The following is a 15,785-nucleotide window of genomic DNA, read 5'->3' as shown; positions in this document are numbered from 1 at the left end:
ACGGTTACTGCTATGGCGCTTGCATTGCTGCAGAGCAGCCTGTCCGCTGGGAAGGCAGTGGGGGCATCCCCCAGGCGCTGCTGCCCATGGGAACAGGCCTGGCAAGCTGCCACCAAACACAAGCCCCTGCGATTCTGCTGCGCAGCAACTAGAGAGAGATACTGCATCTTGCATTAACCCGCCCCACCCACCCCCCAGACAGCCCCCTCCCCCCAGCCCCCCATTCACTCTAATCTGATTTCTCCCCATCGTCATCTTGGTGGGCATCCCCGTCATGGCCGTTCTTGTCCTCCTTGGAGAGGTGAGCCTGGGATCCCAAGGCCGAGAGTGAGAGGAGCCCGGTGCCAGCGCTGACAGCGGGGAGGGACGGGGGCTGGAGGCCCACAGGGAGCGGAGTCAGAGGCAGAGCGAGGGCTTGGAGCTGCGACAGCTGGTGAGCTTGAAGCTGCTGCTGTAGAGAATGATGGACAGACAGGAAGACAAGAGAGGGATATTGTCATTTTGAGTGCACTTGGAACCCAACCCAAGGGCTTGGGCTGCCCAGACAGACTTTACCAGCAGCCAAGCTTAAACCAGGGACCTCAGGGTCCTGGAGAGCACCGCCACCTCACGGGGGGTGGGGGGGGGGGGGAGAAAAAAAAACCCAAAACACCAGATTCTAGTCCTTGGGCTGTGACAGCCTCAAGAGAAGACTCAATAGTGTGTCCTCAGCAGGACATACAGCCCCTAGCCCACAGGATATCTGGCCTCAGACTCTGGCATGCTCCAAGGATGCGGTTAAAGCCCTCCTGACCTTGACCAAGAACAGATGGTGTTTTCATGTCAAGGAGCTGCTGTGGTTCCTGCTCAAAACCAAAGCTCCTCTCCTTGCACCCTGCTGGGCCAGAGCAGGAATCTGTGCTCCCCTGCAAACCCATGCCTGCATCATAACAAGTCTGGACAAAACCAGCCCCAGGCCAGCAGGGCCAGCCCAGCGCTCACAGCCTCATCCCAGCATCCACTGCATGTGGAGCAGCCTGCTCCCAGCATGCAGGACACATCCCCGGTAATGACTCCCCTACCCAGCTCTGTCTCAAAGGCCAAAGGCACAGATTCCCGTCCCTCTGAACCCAAACAAAACATGCATCACGTACACGGATGATGGAGTTCAGTTCTGGTGCCGTAACCTGCTTGGCTCGTTCAATGGCTCCCAGGACTTGCTGCTGATGCTGGTGTGGAGAGAAAAGAGGAATGCAGGGTCATTTCTAGTATCACAGGGAAGGAGAACAGGGACCCAGCCCTGCTGGGTCCGACACACACACACACACGCGTGCGCGCAGATTATCTCAGCTGCTAACACCGAGATGTCAGGGCACAGAGGCAGGCTGGTTAACCCCACAGCTAGAGACACCTGCACACACTTCATTTGTGATAAGGAGCTTAACCACTGAGGCCCACAGTAGCGAGGAGCAGGGAAGGACGCATGCTTGTCTCATTCCAGTTCCTCGCCACAGGGTTAAGCAGGTCCCTCTCTTACTCCCATCCTTGTCCCACTCTGCACAGGCCCAGCGATCCTGGGCCAGAAGGGCTCTAAGGTGAGCAATGCCTCTCACCCTGCCTCCCCTCTCCTACCCAGACCTGACACAAAACAAGACCCTGTAACAAACAAAACAAGTCCTAAAATCAGAAGCTTTTGGGAAGCTCCCCACTCCTTGGGACACATCCTGGGTCCTAACTGCAGCAGCTGGAAGATGCTGCAGTGGAAGAGCCTAGCACAGCTGCTCCAAACACAGTCAGGAAAAACAGCTGTATCACATACATACTTTAAAAAATAAAGGACAACTGTACTTGCTCCTCTGAGAGCACAAGGTCTCCGAACACCAGGCCTGCCCATTGCACTCCAGCAACTGGATTTTTCTTTTCGTCTTGGCAGCAGGACAGGGTTGGGGAGGGGAAAGAGGTTGCATTAAGATGCAAAAGGTTTAGTCGTGGCTTAGTTATTAGGCAGCTCTGATCTGATCAGCAAGCCACTCTGTCTTCCCCGAGAACAGGTGGGTGGGAGAAACACAGCCTATCCCCCAACCCCACAGCTAACCCAGACCAAGAAACACAGCCTCCATCCCACAGCTAGTCCTGACCAAAAAAAACCAGCCATGGGAACAGCTGTAGAGTTTAGCCTCTGCAGGGTTGTGTGGGGAGACGGACAGATACAGCACTAGAGGTGCTTCATCTTCCTCCTGCCTCAGGCAGGAACTCCCAGGCCCTCCCAATTAATTTCTCAGGGGAGTAGGAGGAGCCCATCAGCTGCATTAATTAATGAGGCAGAGGAACTAGATCTCAAGGAGGAACCATATGGAGGTTATTTATTTTAAACGGCCCCCTCCCCCAATTAGCCACCCAAAGCTCCCACTACCACAGAAGTGGTCGATGACTCCTCAGGAATCATGGGCAGGAGAGAACAGAGCCCCTTTGTCCACAGCCCCCAACAAAGGGGACGGATGGGCACATTAGCCACTGCACAGTGCCTGGGGGAGGGCTGCTTGAAGGCCTCCAGGCCAAACCTGTCTTGAAGGGCTCATTCTCTGCACAGGGGCTGAGAGCAAGCGGCAAGGTTTCCCAGACCAGGGGCAAGGAGCTGCCCATGAGGAAGGGCTGTGGCACCTCGCTGCTCCGCAGTGGGATGGGGGCCTCCACTCCCCCATGCCAATGCACCCCTGAGCCAGAGCAGAGGCTGAGCCAGGGGACTCACCTCTTGCGAAAGGTAGGGCAGAACCTGTGCACAAATCCCATTTAGCCTCTTGACGATTTCAGCCTAGAAGGTGGGAAGAATGGAGAGGAAAGGCATCAGGTGGCTCAGGACAGACCACCCTCAGCACCAGCTGCCCCACCTTCCCCCTCCCCAGGCAGGGCCTGAGTACCCCAACGGCCCTAAGAAAACACACTCCCCTCAGAAAGATGCTGGCAGTGTCCTGGTGCCACGGGGGGATCACCTCGCCCCCAAGGCCCCTCCCTACATAGTTAAATGAATCAATGCTGCTGACTGCAAAGAGCAGATTTTCAATATTCTCTTCCCTCTCCAGGTCTCCAATATTCATTTAACAGAGTAAGGAGCAACCAGAAAGGAAACTTATTATAGACCCAGGTGGGGATGTGTTGAATTACATTTGCCATGCAGACACAGACAGACACACGTGCTGCTGCCACGAAGACCCCCACTCTGCCCCGGAGACCAGCTGCTCAGCCTCCTCAGACTCCCCCTCCCCAAAGGCAAGCGTTCACCCACTGCCAGCCTCCCTGCAGCCAAGCTGCAGGACTGGGGCTATTCGGGGAGACCACAGGGACTGGGCAGCTTCTTCACTAGCCTCATACAAGCAGATGGCAAATTTTGAGGTGTTAAATGCTTTTCTCCTGGGAAAGAGTAAAGCTACCAGCAAATCACTTTCCAATGGAGTCAAAAGAAATACAGAGTCAAAGGGTTTAGGCATGCACCAAAACTGGCCAAGGGGGCCCCACCAGCACCACAGGGGAGTGGACTAGGCTGGGAGACAGTTCATGGGACAGCAGTGAGGATTCGTGGCTCAGATCCTTTACTGTGATGCAGGTTTTTCCAGGGAAGCCAGTCTCATGGGCTTACCAACAAGGGTGATGGGATCGGACGCACCAAGTGCCTTTGTGGGGAGCAGAATTGTGCTAAGATGCTTATAACTGAGCCATGACACACAGATGACTTTGTGACTGGAAGCTGAAGCCAGATAGAGTCAGACTCAGAGCAGGCTCATGTTGTTAACAGCACAGGTAATTAGCCACTGGGGATAATTAACAACTTAACCAGCAGTGAGGGTAATGAGCAAACTTATCTAGGCTGCAGTCATCTCCATCACAAGGAGGCTTTCTTAGAATGTCTGCCATCGCATTACTTAATCACAGCCCAAGAGAAGTGCTCTCTGGCCTGACTGCAGCAAGAGCCTGGCGGGAGCCAAAGGTGTTTTTCATGTCGGGTGATCACAAGCCTTCTCAGACACCAGGCAAGACACCAGGGCCAGGAACCCTCCCGGGGCCTGGGAGGAGGGTTCGGAGGGACCCAGGGTCATCTCCCACCCTCCACCCCAGGCTCATGTCTGCTAACCAACTCTGAGCTCCAGCTCCACACCCTGCCTGCACTGCCTTGTCCGGCGCTTAAATATCTATTTAGGCCCTGGTGAGAACCAGAGCATGCCCACAGCCCAGGGTGGGAGCCCTCAGTCCAGCTCTGCGATCCTGAGAGGTGTGTGTGTGGGGGGGTCCCTGCAATTCAAAGGCAGCTCTAATGTTTTACAGGCTCATGGCATTTTAGTTCATGAAATACCACTGAAGTGACAGGGGGCAAAGCACAGCAGACAACCCACCCTCCACAGGAATTAGAGCACTTGGAAATGCCTTCCCCCTACCTGTTTGTGCATTTCAATATTCAGCCCGTAGGACATCTCGTAATACTGTAGAGCAGGGGAGAAGAGAACAAAAGAAATAAGTCAAGTCTCCACCAGGTAAAGAGGCGCCATACAGCAGTGCTGGGAACTACTACTGCTTTCCTAGCAAGGTCTTCTACAAAGGCTGGGCAAGGATGGAAGAAGAGCCCAGCCCTAGGAAACAAAGACAGCAGGAGGCAAACACAGACAGAGACCCTCTCCAGGTCTAAGGCAGAAGCACTGAGCCCAGGTGCTCCCTGCCCACCCTTGCTCCAGCCTCACAATGCTGCAGATGGGAGACCTGGGAACTTGCTGACTGGGCCCCATGCAACACCCCTCACAGAAACCTTTCAGCAGTCTGCATCAAGGTGAGAGTGAGTGATGCTCCTTCAAACCTGCAAAAAGGCTCAGGGCTCCACAGACTTCCATATCCACAGCCTAAAGAGAGGCAGCCTGTCTCTACAAGCTTTGCCTGGCCAATATCCTAAAGCCCACATGGCTGCTTCAGCAGCAAATGGAAGAGATCACAACTGGGCTTCATCTAGCAAGTAACACATCCAGCTGCACACAGCTCCAGCTGTTTGGGAAGAAGCTGTGTGGGGAAAAAAAAGAAAAAAACAACCACACAAAAAAACCCACCCAGAAAACCCCCACACAGCAGCAACAGGCAGCTACAGAGCAATCTATTGGCAGGAGAAGCCAATTCCTGACCCCTGGAAAAAGCTGTTTTAAGGCTGATGTTTGAGAGTTTAGAAATCTCCTCCACCAGCTTGCAGGCTGCAATCCTGATTCTTCCAAAGGGAAAGAAAAATCCACATCTGCGCTCATTTAATTCAAGGAGAAGATCACTGGCATTTTGGTACTGACGCCACAAGTCTAAGAAGCGCCCAGCTTGGTATCGCCATGATCTCAGTCTGCTCTAACACTGCTGCTGGCTCTCGAGGCTTCTTTGCATTCTGAAGACCAAGCAGGAAGCAGGAGCCCGACCCCCAAGCTGCTAATTGTGACTTATTCAAAAATCAGAGCAGCTGTAGCAGCTTTGCACATTCACAGAAACCCTCCTCTTCACTTCCCGTGACTCGCTGTGGTGGGGAGCAACAGCAGCTCTGTGCGACTCCAGCTCAGCCACACAGACAAGGCAGGAGCTGCTGTGCCCGCAAAGCCTCGAGTGCTGCACAACAAGCAATAGCCCTTCCCCTCTGCTGCCAACAGTAACCTGAATCAATTCTGGTGACTGTCAGCATTAAGGGGAAAAAAATATATCTCAGCCACACCTGGAGATGAGTCTCCATGCAGGCTGCAAGGCTCAGGAAGCAATCATTTATCTGTGAGAATGGGGCAGGCTTCTCCATTAACAGACAAGGAAAGCAGTGACCTCTTCTCCTTGGCCCCAGCCCCAAGCACGCCTTGCCCCCCACAGCCTCGGAGTCTGGACACACAGGCAGTACAGGAGGATGGAGGGGCCAGCTCCCTCATTTCTGGTTTTAAAGTCCTAACGCTCCTCTGAAGAGCTGCTGTATTAATTTCTACATCTTATCTCTTCTTCCCAGGGCAGGTGCAGCAGCTGGCAAGCAGGCACCACCTCATCTTTATGGAGAGTATCACAACCTCCTGTTAACTCCTTGATAGGAAAGGAACAGACCACAGCCTTGCCTGGCACCCCTCTCCTCTGCTACAAGGGCTCTTCCACACATGGGAAGACAGAGGCATTACCTGTCAGGCAAACCATCACCCTGCCTACAAGAACATGGCTGTTTCCTGGTGGATTTCTCTTTAGAGAGTTACAGCTAAGCCTGCTGCCCACGTGTGGCACCAGGTCTCATGCCTTTACCAGGCACTACCCTGGGATTTGCACACTTTGTACTGGGACACATGCACTGGTGAGACGTGCTAGCACTTTGCACCAGGGGTCCGCAAGGCTGCTGCGGTCATGAGAAGGCGCAGAGGGTTTAACTCTCACACAGCAGCTGGTTTCAGCTTCCAACTCCCACCAGGCTTGCGGGGTTTCCCAGCTTCACAACTTATCAGAGCACTGCTTTTTCTTTCACTGACCATGACTCTTCCAGAGTCCCCAGACGCCTGCACACCAGCACCTTGCAGCTCCTTCTCAGGTGCATAAGAGCTGTCACTTCCCACATGGCACACGGAGTAAGGTCAAGCAGCCAGTCAGTGGCAAGGCCAAGGACCCCGTCACCACCCATCAAGCAGTCAGCCACCGGGCCCATCAGTTTTCTATGTCCAACAATTCTCTGCTACTTCCCTGCATTTCAACAATCCACTGCATGCAGACAACACAAAATATAAAAAAGCCCCGCTTTCAGAAAAGTCAATGCCAGCCTTGCCTAGAGACCTGCCGCTCCACGGGGCAAAGGCTCCCTGCCAGGCAAAACCCAGGCACAGGCACCTGCTCGCTGCTGGAGTCCCCACCCGTGCCACCCATGTGCTCTCAGCTGCCAGGGCCGGTCCTTACCATGACGTAGTGACGCTGCATCTCCGATTTCTCACTGGCTAGTTTGTCACATTCCAACTTCAAGCTGAAAAGCCAGAAAACAGTAAGAAAACCACAAACAGGAGGTGAGAGAGTTGATTGCCACGGAGCAGCTGCTTCCTGCACAGCCCCATCTTGGCCAGGCTGGCTTCTTGAACACCACCATCCAGACTCCAAGGGGTGGTCGGAGCTGGGCCGTGCTGTGCTGGCACAGCGGTGACCGCAACAGAGCCTGCTCTCACCTTCCTAGCTGGAGTCCCACCAACACACATTCAGAAGAAGCAGCACAAGGCTGTCCACCAGCTGGACACTGACCTCCCCCAGGCAAATCCTTTCAGCAGGAAGCAGAAAGCTGGGCAGAAACAGAGGTGGTGACCCAGGGAAGGGTTTGCCTTTCCTCAGCTGATTGCTGGCAGCTGGGGACAGCTTCTAGCACAGGCCTGTCTGCAGCACTCAAGAGATGCTCCAATACAACTTCAAAGCCAAAGCCAGATCCATTTCTGGATGGTGGGGGGAGGCCAAGTGCAGCACATCACTCCAGAAGAAAGGATTTTTTTCTCTCCCCTAGGTTCTTCACACCCTTCAGAGAAAGTGCCGCTGCTCCCAGCGTTTTATGAGACTCCAACTCACCAGCCGAGCAACTGCAGCCGGCATGTGCTGCGGTTTTATGTTTCAAACAAGAAACAGCTTCACCTACACAAAACCTGCTTCTTCTTGAGCAGATTAAGTCCAAGGGGGTGGAGTGGGGGGATAGCCTCCCTTCCAGCAGGCATGTTTCTTGGGCTCCCCTACTCTTTTGCTGGCACTGCCCAGAGACATGGGGACACCAGGAAACAGCCATTTCCCAGCAGTTTTTCTGCCTGCTCCTGCCAGAACGACACCACTGCAAACCTGTGACCCAGCCGCCCAGCAGAGTCCAGGCTGGGGGAAGGCAGACAGGGAAGTCGCAGCCGCACGGCACCAAGGCATGCGCCACAACTGGCGCCTCGCAGCCTGCCAGGCCGTGGCAGAGGGCATCACCCAGTTGATTTAACCCAAGAGCTTCACATTTATTTCAGACATGCACACACACAAAGCAACAGACCGTCACAAGCCAGCTTTTGGGTCAGCAGAAGTATTTCCACACACACCCGCACAAAAGCGGAAGCTTTTGGATTTAAGTGCTTCATGCAGCATTCGCTGTCCAAGAATGGCAGCCAGTGAGAAGAACTGAGGAAAACTCCCAGCAAGACATGGGAGGCCTGGCAAGCCTCCGCACGGTCCTGGCCAAGCAGTGCTCAGAGGAAAGACCTTGGCTGGAGAGGGAAGATGCATGTTCTCCTTGCTGGGCTCCCAAGTGGACACGACTAATCCCCTGCCTCGGGTCCTCCTCTAGCCAAAGGTGACCCGAGCTACGTGACTGGGTCCCCTCCTTGGCATTCCATGCAGTGCAGCGAAGCAACGAAGCAGAAGAATCGGAGCGATTCTTGCGCGTCGTGCCGCCGCCTGCCAGCCCAGAGGAGGCTGCGGGGCAGAGCCGGGCCGGGCCCAGCAGCGCACGGGAGCACGTACCTGTGGTACTGGGCCTGCAGGAGCTGGAACTCGTCCTTGATGCGGTCGCAGGAGTCGGAGGTCGTGAACTTCAGCTGCTGCGGCAGGTGAGAGGAGCCCTTGAACAACAGGAGACAGCGCTGGTGGCGGGGGGCAGGCAGCCTGCCCGTCCCACCCGCGCAGCTGCCCCGACCCGCCCTGGTCCCGCCGCCCCGGGCCGGGCCGGGCCGCCTCGCCCGCACCAGGGGCAGAGCCCCCGCGAGGGCAGGCCGGGCCCGGGGGCAGGAGGGCGCCGGGGGCCGGCGCGTTCAGGCCCCGGACGCGCCCAAGGTCACCCGTGGGGCCGCGGGCGCCTGGGCCCCTTCCCCGGCGGCGCCTCCGGCCCCGCCGCCCCTCGGCACCGGCCCGGGAGGCTCCGCCGGCCCGGGGCCCGGCCGGGGCTGCGGGGCGGGGAGACCCCCGCCCTCTCGCTGCCGGCGGCGGGAGGCGCTCGGTCACCTCGGCCCCGCCGGGGCCGCCACAGTGAGGCCGGGGGGTCCCCGCCCCGGGCCGGCCCGCGGCCCCCGCCACCCGGCCCCGCCCCGCGGCCTCGCCGCCGCCCCGGCCCCGGCCGCGCGGGGCTCCCGCGCCCGGCGGCGCCGTACCGAGTGCCGGCTTTGTGGAAACATCATGTCAGGCTGCGGCTCGGCCCCCGCACGGAGCGGCCCGGTGGTGCCGCCGCCCGCTCCCGCGCCCGCCGCAGCTCCCCGCGCCGCCGCCTTTGTCCGCGCCGGGCCCGGCCGCCCCGGCCCCGCGGCCGCCCCGCCCCGGCCGCGCCGCTCGCCCCGCGCCGCTCCCGCCGCCCCGCCGCCGGCGCCTATTGTCTAATGGCGGCTGCGGCTCCGGCTCCGTCCTGCGGCTGCTCGGCACCACCTGCCGCCGCCGCCTCCCCGGGCCGGGCGGGCCCATGGCCGCCCCCGCCCCCGCCGGTCCCCGCCCCCGCCGCGCGGCGCCGGCGGCCGCGGGCACCGGCCCGGCCGGGGCTGCTGGCGGCCCTCCCCGTGGCGGGCGGCGCGGGGCTCGGCCGGGCCGCGCGAGCCGAGCGGGGGCCCGGGGTCGGGGCCGGCGCTCCGGGCCGAGGCCCTGCGCGGCCGCCCGGCTCCCCCGCCCCGCTGTCGGGCGCGGCAGGGCACGGGGCTGGGGCGGGCCGGGCCTTTCCCCCACCGGCGCCTCCTCCCTGTGCCCTGGGCTCCGCGCCCTCACCCTGAGCCCTGGCCGCTGCGGTCCTGCCGGGGCTGCCCGTGCCCCCACACCCTCCCGGTGCTGCGGGCTGTCGGACGTCGCTCCCGTTTCCCCGCGCCCCTCCTCGCCGCGGGTGCCGAGGCAGGACCCCAGGCTCAACAGCAGCGGAGGTGTGGAGCGCTGCCCCGCGGGGCCCGAGGTCCGAGGCGCAGCCGGCTGAGCCGCCGCAGCAGCTCTTTGCAGAGGCCTTGGGTTTACCCTGGACCGGGGTAACTCTGGGACTGAAGTCCGGCAGAGGTTTGTAGGGCAAACCTCGGTACCTGCAGGCCCTGGCACCAGGTCACGGGAGCTCTGGACAGTGCCGGGTCTCGCTGTGCGATGAGGCTTCTCGCCTTTCGCAGCTCTCTTGATGAGAAGAGCCTTGGCCAACGCAGTGAAGATAATTCATGTGGATCCTGGTGTTGCATCTTTATTACATGGTGTCAGAGGGAAAGGGAAGTTCTGCTGTTAATGAAGCCACCACTCCAGTTTCTTACAGGTTCTTAAACCTGATGTGACACTGCAGGATGTGAACTGTGCCAGCAATGCAGAGAACGCCATCAGATGCGGCTCATTTTCACATCTTTCCCCAAGCGGGAGAACAGGGTTTGTTTACACAGGGGTTTTGTTTTGCTTTATTTCAACCCTGCCTTTTCTGAGCAGGAGGGAAGGCAAAGGCAAGGGAATTCACCTGCAACTGGCCCTAAACAAACCTCCCATCTCCAAACAATGGAAAATTCTGCTCTGTATACAAACTTTGGTCTTAAACCTGCTGCCTGAGGAGCAGACTCTGCCGTTTGTGTCCTGGGGGATTGATTGCATCCCCACAGAGAGCAGAGAGGTGGGGAAATCAGCCACAGATTTCATTGCTGGAAGGACTTTGTGGCCATGGGGCCTCTTGATAGCCACACACACAAATATGCCTGAGCTGAGGTGGGATCAGGTCCTTGGAAACTAGCCTGAGAATAACGGGCAGGAACACGGCTGGCGTGTGTGAGCGCACAGGGAGCTTTCATCAATTTCAGATGCTGCTCTGTGACTATCTTTAAAAATCAGTACATTTTCTGATTAAAAATAAAACCCTACGCCTCATGACTCCAGCAATGCAGCCTGGGCTGTTGGGGTATTTATTTTTCTTTAAAAATAACAATATAGCAGCTGAGTTATCGTGACACCTCCTGCATATTGTGCAGTAGCTTTTTCACTTCAACATCTCCATATTAGTGAAAACTGTGACAGCTTCATGCCAAGGATTATTAATAGTGCAGGCAGGCTTTATGTCCCTGCAGAATAAGGGTTGGAAAACAGGGTAGACAGTCTCCCCGCAGCTGGTCAGCATCCTAGTCCCCTTTTTACATGTAGAGAAACTGAGCCACCCTAGCTTGGGCTTTGCACAAGGGCAGTGAGATGCAGTTTGTAATTGGTATGTGTGGAAGACCAGACTAGGTTACCGCTGTCTCCTTGCAAAGCTCAGGCCTGCCTCTCTGGTGAGCTCTGCCTTCAGTGGGAAGCACTGGAGCAAGTCTGGAGCATGTCTTGTGTTCCATGCCAGGCTTGTCACCTTGCTGCCATGTCAGGGAAGGAAGGGACAGTGGGATGCAGAAGGGTTTGGCCGTCAGCTAAGTGATGATTCGGATAGATACACAGTGCCTGGTTTGAGAGCTGTATCGTCCTTGGCCCCCAGCACAGAACAGACTGGCCTTGCAGGTAATAGCCCCCACTCCATTATGGGAATTAGGTATCTATTATAGAGATGACTATGTTAAGTCCAGAAGAAATGTGCAGCATGCAAATGCTGTACTTTAAATCACGTGTTCGAAATCAGGGGCTGTGGGCTCTCTCCTGCACTTTGCAGTGGGAATGCTGGTGCAAGGTGTCACTGTGATCCCGTGTGTGTGGCTACTGAGAAGCTTCTGGGCTGGGCCAGCTCATCCCAAGGGGAGCATGGGAGTTTGGGATCCTCTTGGATGGCTGCTGCCTGCAAGGTTTGCACCATTCAGACTGCTCCGGTTTCATTTGCAGAAGGGCTCCTGTGTTGTTCTAAGAAGTTAGTTTAACTAACTTTAGTTAAAAAACTTTAGTTAAACCCTTTAGTTAAAAAACACCCTTTGAGCATATGTGTGGGTCAGGAGGCTCATGTTTGCTGCTAGTTTGGAAGAACAGATTATGTGTATTCGTGCAGCAGCTAAAGACCTAAACCACAATGTCAACTGCCCTGTGCAACATGTTGTACATGCACATAAGACAAGATGGCCCCTAAATACACGGCAGGTTGTTTCTCCCATTTTACAGACTTTGCCCATGTTAGAGGTGCTGAAGGATGATCTGGCATGCTGTGCCTGCAGAGCAGTTGGTATGTGTTAATATCTTCCCATCCAGAATATTGCAGGGGTTGGTCATGATGTAGAGCAGGACAAACTTTGAGACAAGACCTCCAGAGTGGATGTCTTGCCTTATCAGTCCTCTCAGGTAAGACGAGGAGGGCAGCCGGGGCCAAAGGCACAGTCTTCACCCAGTGGTGGCTGCCTTTAGCTATGTACACACACGTTTGTGAGACACTCGGGAATATCTGTCTGCCTGCCAAGCCTGGTAGCATCTCTGCTCTCCTTTTCTAGCTCACCCCTTCATTGCTCATCTAGATTTTATAATTTCTTCTTTAACTTGAATGAAATTTTTTCCAGTTGAGATAAAGCAGCGAAGTTGCCACGTAGCAACCTGAAACAACAGGTATTCCTAACAATGGTACTGCCAAAGCATTTGTCCTTGATAGAAAGAGGACCGGGCTCTTCCTGTGGTTGATGGACTTCTTTAAACAACAATAATAATTAGAAGAGTAGATTGAATGTCCCAGAAGATGAGGCAGAGGCACTCTTCCCAGGCCCCGGGCTGCCAGGGTGAAGCTTTCCTCAGCTCAGCTGCGCACAGCCTCCGCGTCTCTGCCACACGGCACCCCAGCCCAGACCCCGGCCTCCGGAAAGGGCTCGCGGTGCCTCTCTGAGGCGCGTGATGGGGGGAATGGCTGGGCAGCCGCACTGCCAGCTTGCTGGCAGCTTTGGCCCCAGCCGGGCTCCCCAGCAGTGGGGCGTAACAGGAACGTGCGTGTCAAGTCATCCCTTGGTCACGGTGAAAGCACAGGAGCCCTGCTCACACTGCCCTGCGCTGCCTTCCCCTCTCTTTGCAACAGCTTGCAGTTGCTCCCTTCCAAGCGGGAATTGAAATGGTCCTTTATTGGCTTTTATGCTGGCTACAAAATGTTCCATTTTATCTTTTTTTTTAATCTCCTTACTTTCTTCCAGGAAACACACTACTTTATGGTATAATCTTGGCAAATCCCAATCCAGGGGAACACAAACTCGCTTGTGCCTAGTAAATGACTCTTTAATGGGCCTGTCTCCAGCCGGGCAATGTGTCTGCATCTGAAGAAGGGGGAATTATAACCTTGCCCAAGCAGTGGGCCTGCATGTGTCAGCAGGGTGAACATGGCCTGGGCATGGCAGCAAAACAGCGCGTGGAGGAGCCTGCCTTAAACACACCCCAGAAAAAGGAGGGGATTCCCACAGCCCACCTCAGACCTGGCTCAGGAAATGAGGGTTTTTCCAGTGCAGGAAGGGAGCTCTGAGCACATGCGTAGAAGCTCTCCAAGAACCAACATTTGTCTGCTATGAGGCTGTTTTACAGCAATGTTGGAAAGCTGCAGCTGAAGTGGACCCCCCCCCCCCCCCCCCACTTCGGTCAGGAGCAAGGTCATGCCAGGCTCTTGCTGCACCCAGGACTGGGTCGGGGTTGGGCTGAGCTTGCAGGTGGGTTTCCAGGGAGTGTGTCTGCTCCTAGGGAAGCCTGACCACCCTTTGGAGGGGCCACAGAGGGCAGCCAGGGACTTGGCTGCTGACGTTGACAGCTTAGTGTGGGAGGCTGGCAAAGGGGTCTCCAGGCCAGGGCAACCAGGACACAGGGGCTGGAGGAGCCACTTCCACCTCTCCCGTGGCACCCTGCTTGGCATCAGCCTTCCAGGGAGGAAGGTGCCGTGCCTGCCTTTAGCATCGCTGTAAGGCACTGTAGTATGCATGGTGATCTCGTGGCATGCCTGCTGGCCTCGTGTCTGCCCGCAGCCGTGTGCCCTCAGGTTGTACCACACCGTGTCCACGCTGAGCTTTGCCTTTCACCACATCCTGAGCTTGCCCAAGCCTGTGGGCTTGTCTGGCTGGAGAGCAGGAGCAGTCTCCTGCTCAGAGCCGGTGCAGGACTGGACCTCTCCCATGCCTCCATGCTGGTCTCCTGCCCGCAGGGGCTGGAGGGAAGATCCTGCCATTGCTCCCACTTCCCGTGACATGCGTGTCTAGGGACATTCTTGCTCGCCAAGTTGCCTGCCCACTGATGCTGGAGCCTGGTTACCCGGGACCGGGAGTTTATATTTAGCATTGCTAATGGAGCAATAGGCTGTCCCAGTCCCTGGCCTCAGCAGGAAGGGTTCGTACAGGGATGTCCTAATCAAACCAGAGCAACTTCCTATTTGTTCCTAAAGGGAGCAGTCTAACAAAGCTGCCAAAAATAAATCTGTTTAATGAAGAGTCTTTGTAAATTATTCAGATATTATATGCCACTCCAGCACTGGTTCAGGGAGAGAGGCTGTACAGACACTTTCTTCTGTGAAGCTCTGGACACAAGGTGGAAGTCATGCTGTCATTGCAATGGAAATATAAGCTCTAAGATCCTGCTTTTACCCTGAGAATACCATCTCTTTTATCTGGAATTAAAGAGGAAGAAATAAAAAAGGCACAGCAGCAATTCAGGTCCTGAGACAAGGAAGGTTTTTTCCTCTGCCCCCCCCGCCTCAGGATGACTCTTGACTCCCAACACCTAAAGCTGACCACATACACAAGTGCTTTGCAGGATCGAGTCTGAGAAATTTGGGCTGCCCTGGGCACTGCATGCCTCAGCACAGTGTGGACAGGACCTCGCTGGAGGTGGCGTGGTTCAGCCAGTGGCTCCTCCTTCTCTTCTCAGTTGTGGTTTGAATGCTGTGGACTCTTTCCGGTAGAAACAGGACTGAGACCCACCAAACTCGTTAAACTTCAGCTGCCACCCGTACACCAGCTGCTAACAAATCGCAGTCCCGCCCCAGGATGTAAAGCTTGGCTTTGCAGAGTGCCATCCCCCACTGCCACCCTATATTCAGACATCTGTGAGGCATTTTATAAGGTACAGTGGTCGGCAGCTTGCAGGCTATTAGCCCGTGCCACGCTGCTGGTGCTCACAGGCTTCTCCCCTTCCACCCTCCCTGTTTTTCCAGCCCATTTTCACAGGCAGCAAGGCAGCAGGACCGGCTCCTGCTGCGCCCAGCCCTGCAGCTTGGCTCTGGCCAGGGCTGGGCAGAGGAGCTGCATGCTTCTGCTCACCGGCAGCTCTGCCGAGTACATGCCTGACCTCGATGACTTGCGCACAGCAGCAGAACCCTTGTGCAAAGTTTTCCTGCTGACTTTAATGTGGAACCACATGGTTTCCAGTGCTTTGAAGCTGCAGGGGTTAATTCTGCATTTTGCTTCAACCTCTCAGGACTACATTTAGGTTTCTCTTTCTGTGGTTCCTTGCACCCTACAATCAGCAGTTTGCTGTTGCAGGCAGTCAGCAGGGACTGCATGTGGGAAGGGTTAGCATCTCTTGGGGCACAAGGAGAGGTGCTTGGGACAAGGGAGGCATTTTCACAGAGCATGTTTCAGCCAGGATCCCTTGGGTGGGTTGCCTGTGGGCCATTCCCACACATCTCATGATGCAGCCTTGCTCTCCCAGGGCAGAGGTGGCTTTCTCCCCTCTCCACAGACTGCTGTGATGGGCCACACACAGACTCATTGCCTGTGACTCAGGTCAGGCCCCCCAGGGACGTCAGGGGCCTGCAGGACTCCAGCAGCATGCCCAAGGGCCAGAGCAGAGGCTGGCAGGGGGCTGGCATGCTGGCACCAGGCTCCCACATTGCTGAGCTGTCTGACAGCCCCTCGCCTGCCCCTGCCCCTTCCCTCTCCCAGGAGTCACTGTGATACAGCCGCTCAGACGCCTCTGCAGCCCTGCGGCTCCTGCAGGCAGGAGCG

General features: G+C 56.4%; 1 protein-coding gene across 3 annotated transcripts; it reads right to left on the bottom strand.

Annotated features, from left to right (window-relative positions):
* Positions 1-223: 223 nt before the first annotated feature.
* On the bottom strand, positions 224-9,244 carry TLE5 (TLE family member 5, transcriptional modulator). Of its 3 annotated transcripts, none has more exons than XM_082331399.1 (7): positions 9,087-9,244; positions 8,464-8,561; positions 6,895-6,958; positions 4,407-4,451; positions 2,729-2,791; positions 1,134-1,208; positions 224-451 (listed from the first exon to the last, which is right to left on the bottom strand). In XM_082331399.1, the coding sequence occupies exons 1-7, from the start codon at positions 9,111-9,113 to the stop codon at positions 230-232; spliced, it is 594 nt and encodes a 197-aa protein (XP_082187525.1). In that variant the 5' UTR covers positions 9,114-9,244; the 3' UTR covers positions 224-229. The 3 variants fall into 3 exon arrangements, with proteins under 3 accessions (XP_082187525.1, XP_082187526.1, XP_082187527.1); XM_082331400.1 differs by having other exon boundaries at positions 224-448; XM_082331401.1 differs by lacking the exons at positions 2,729-2,791; positions 4,407-4,451.
* Positions 9,245-15,785: the final 6,541 nt, after the last annotated feature.

Source organism: Platalea leucorodia, assembly GCF_965183815.1.
Source record: "Platalea leucorodia genome assembly, chromosome: 21".
In the NCBI taxonomy this organism is placed as follows: Eukaryota; Metazoa; Chordata; class Aves; order Pelecaniformes; family Threskiornithidae; genus Platalea; species Platalea leucorodia.
This window is presented reverse-complemented; position numbering and strand designations above follow the sequence as displayed.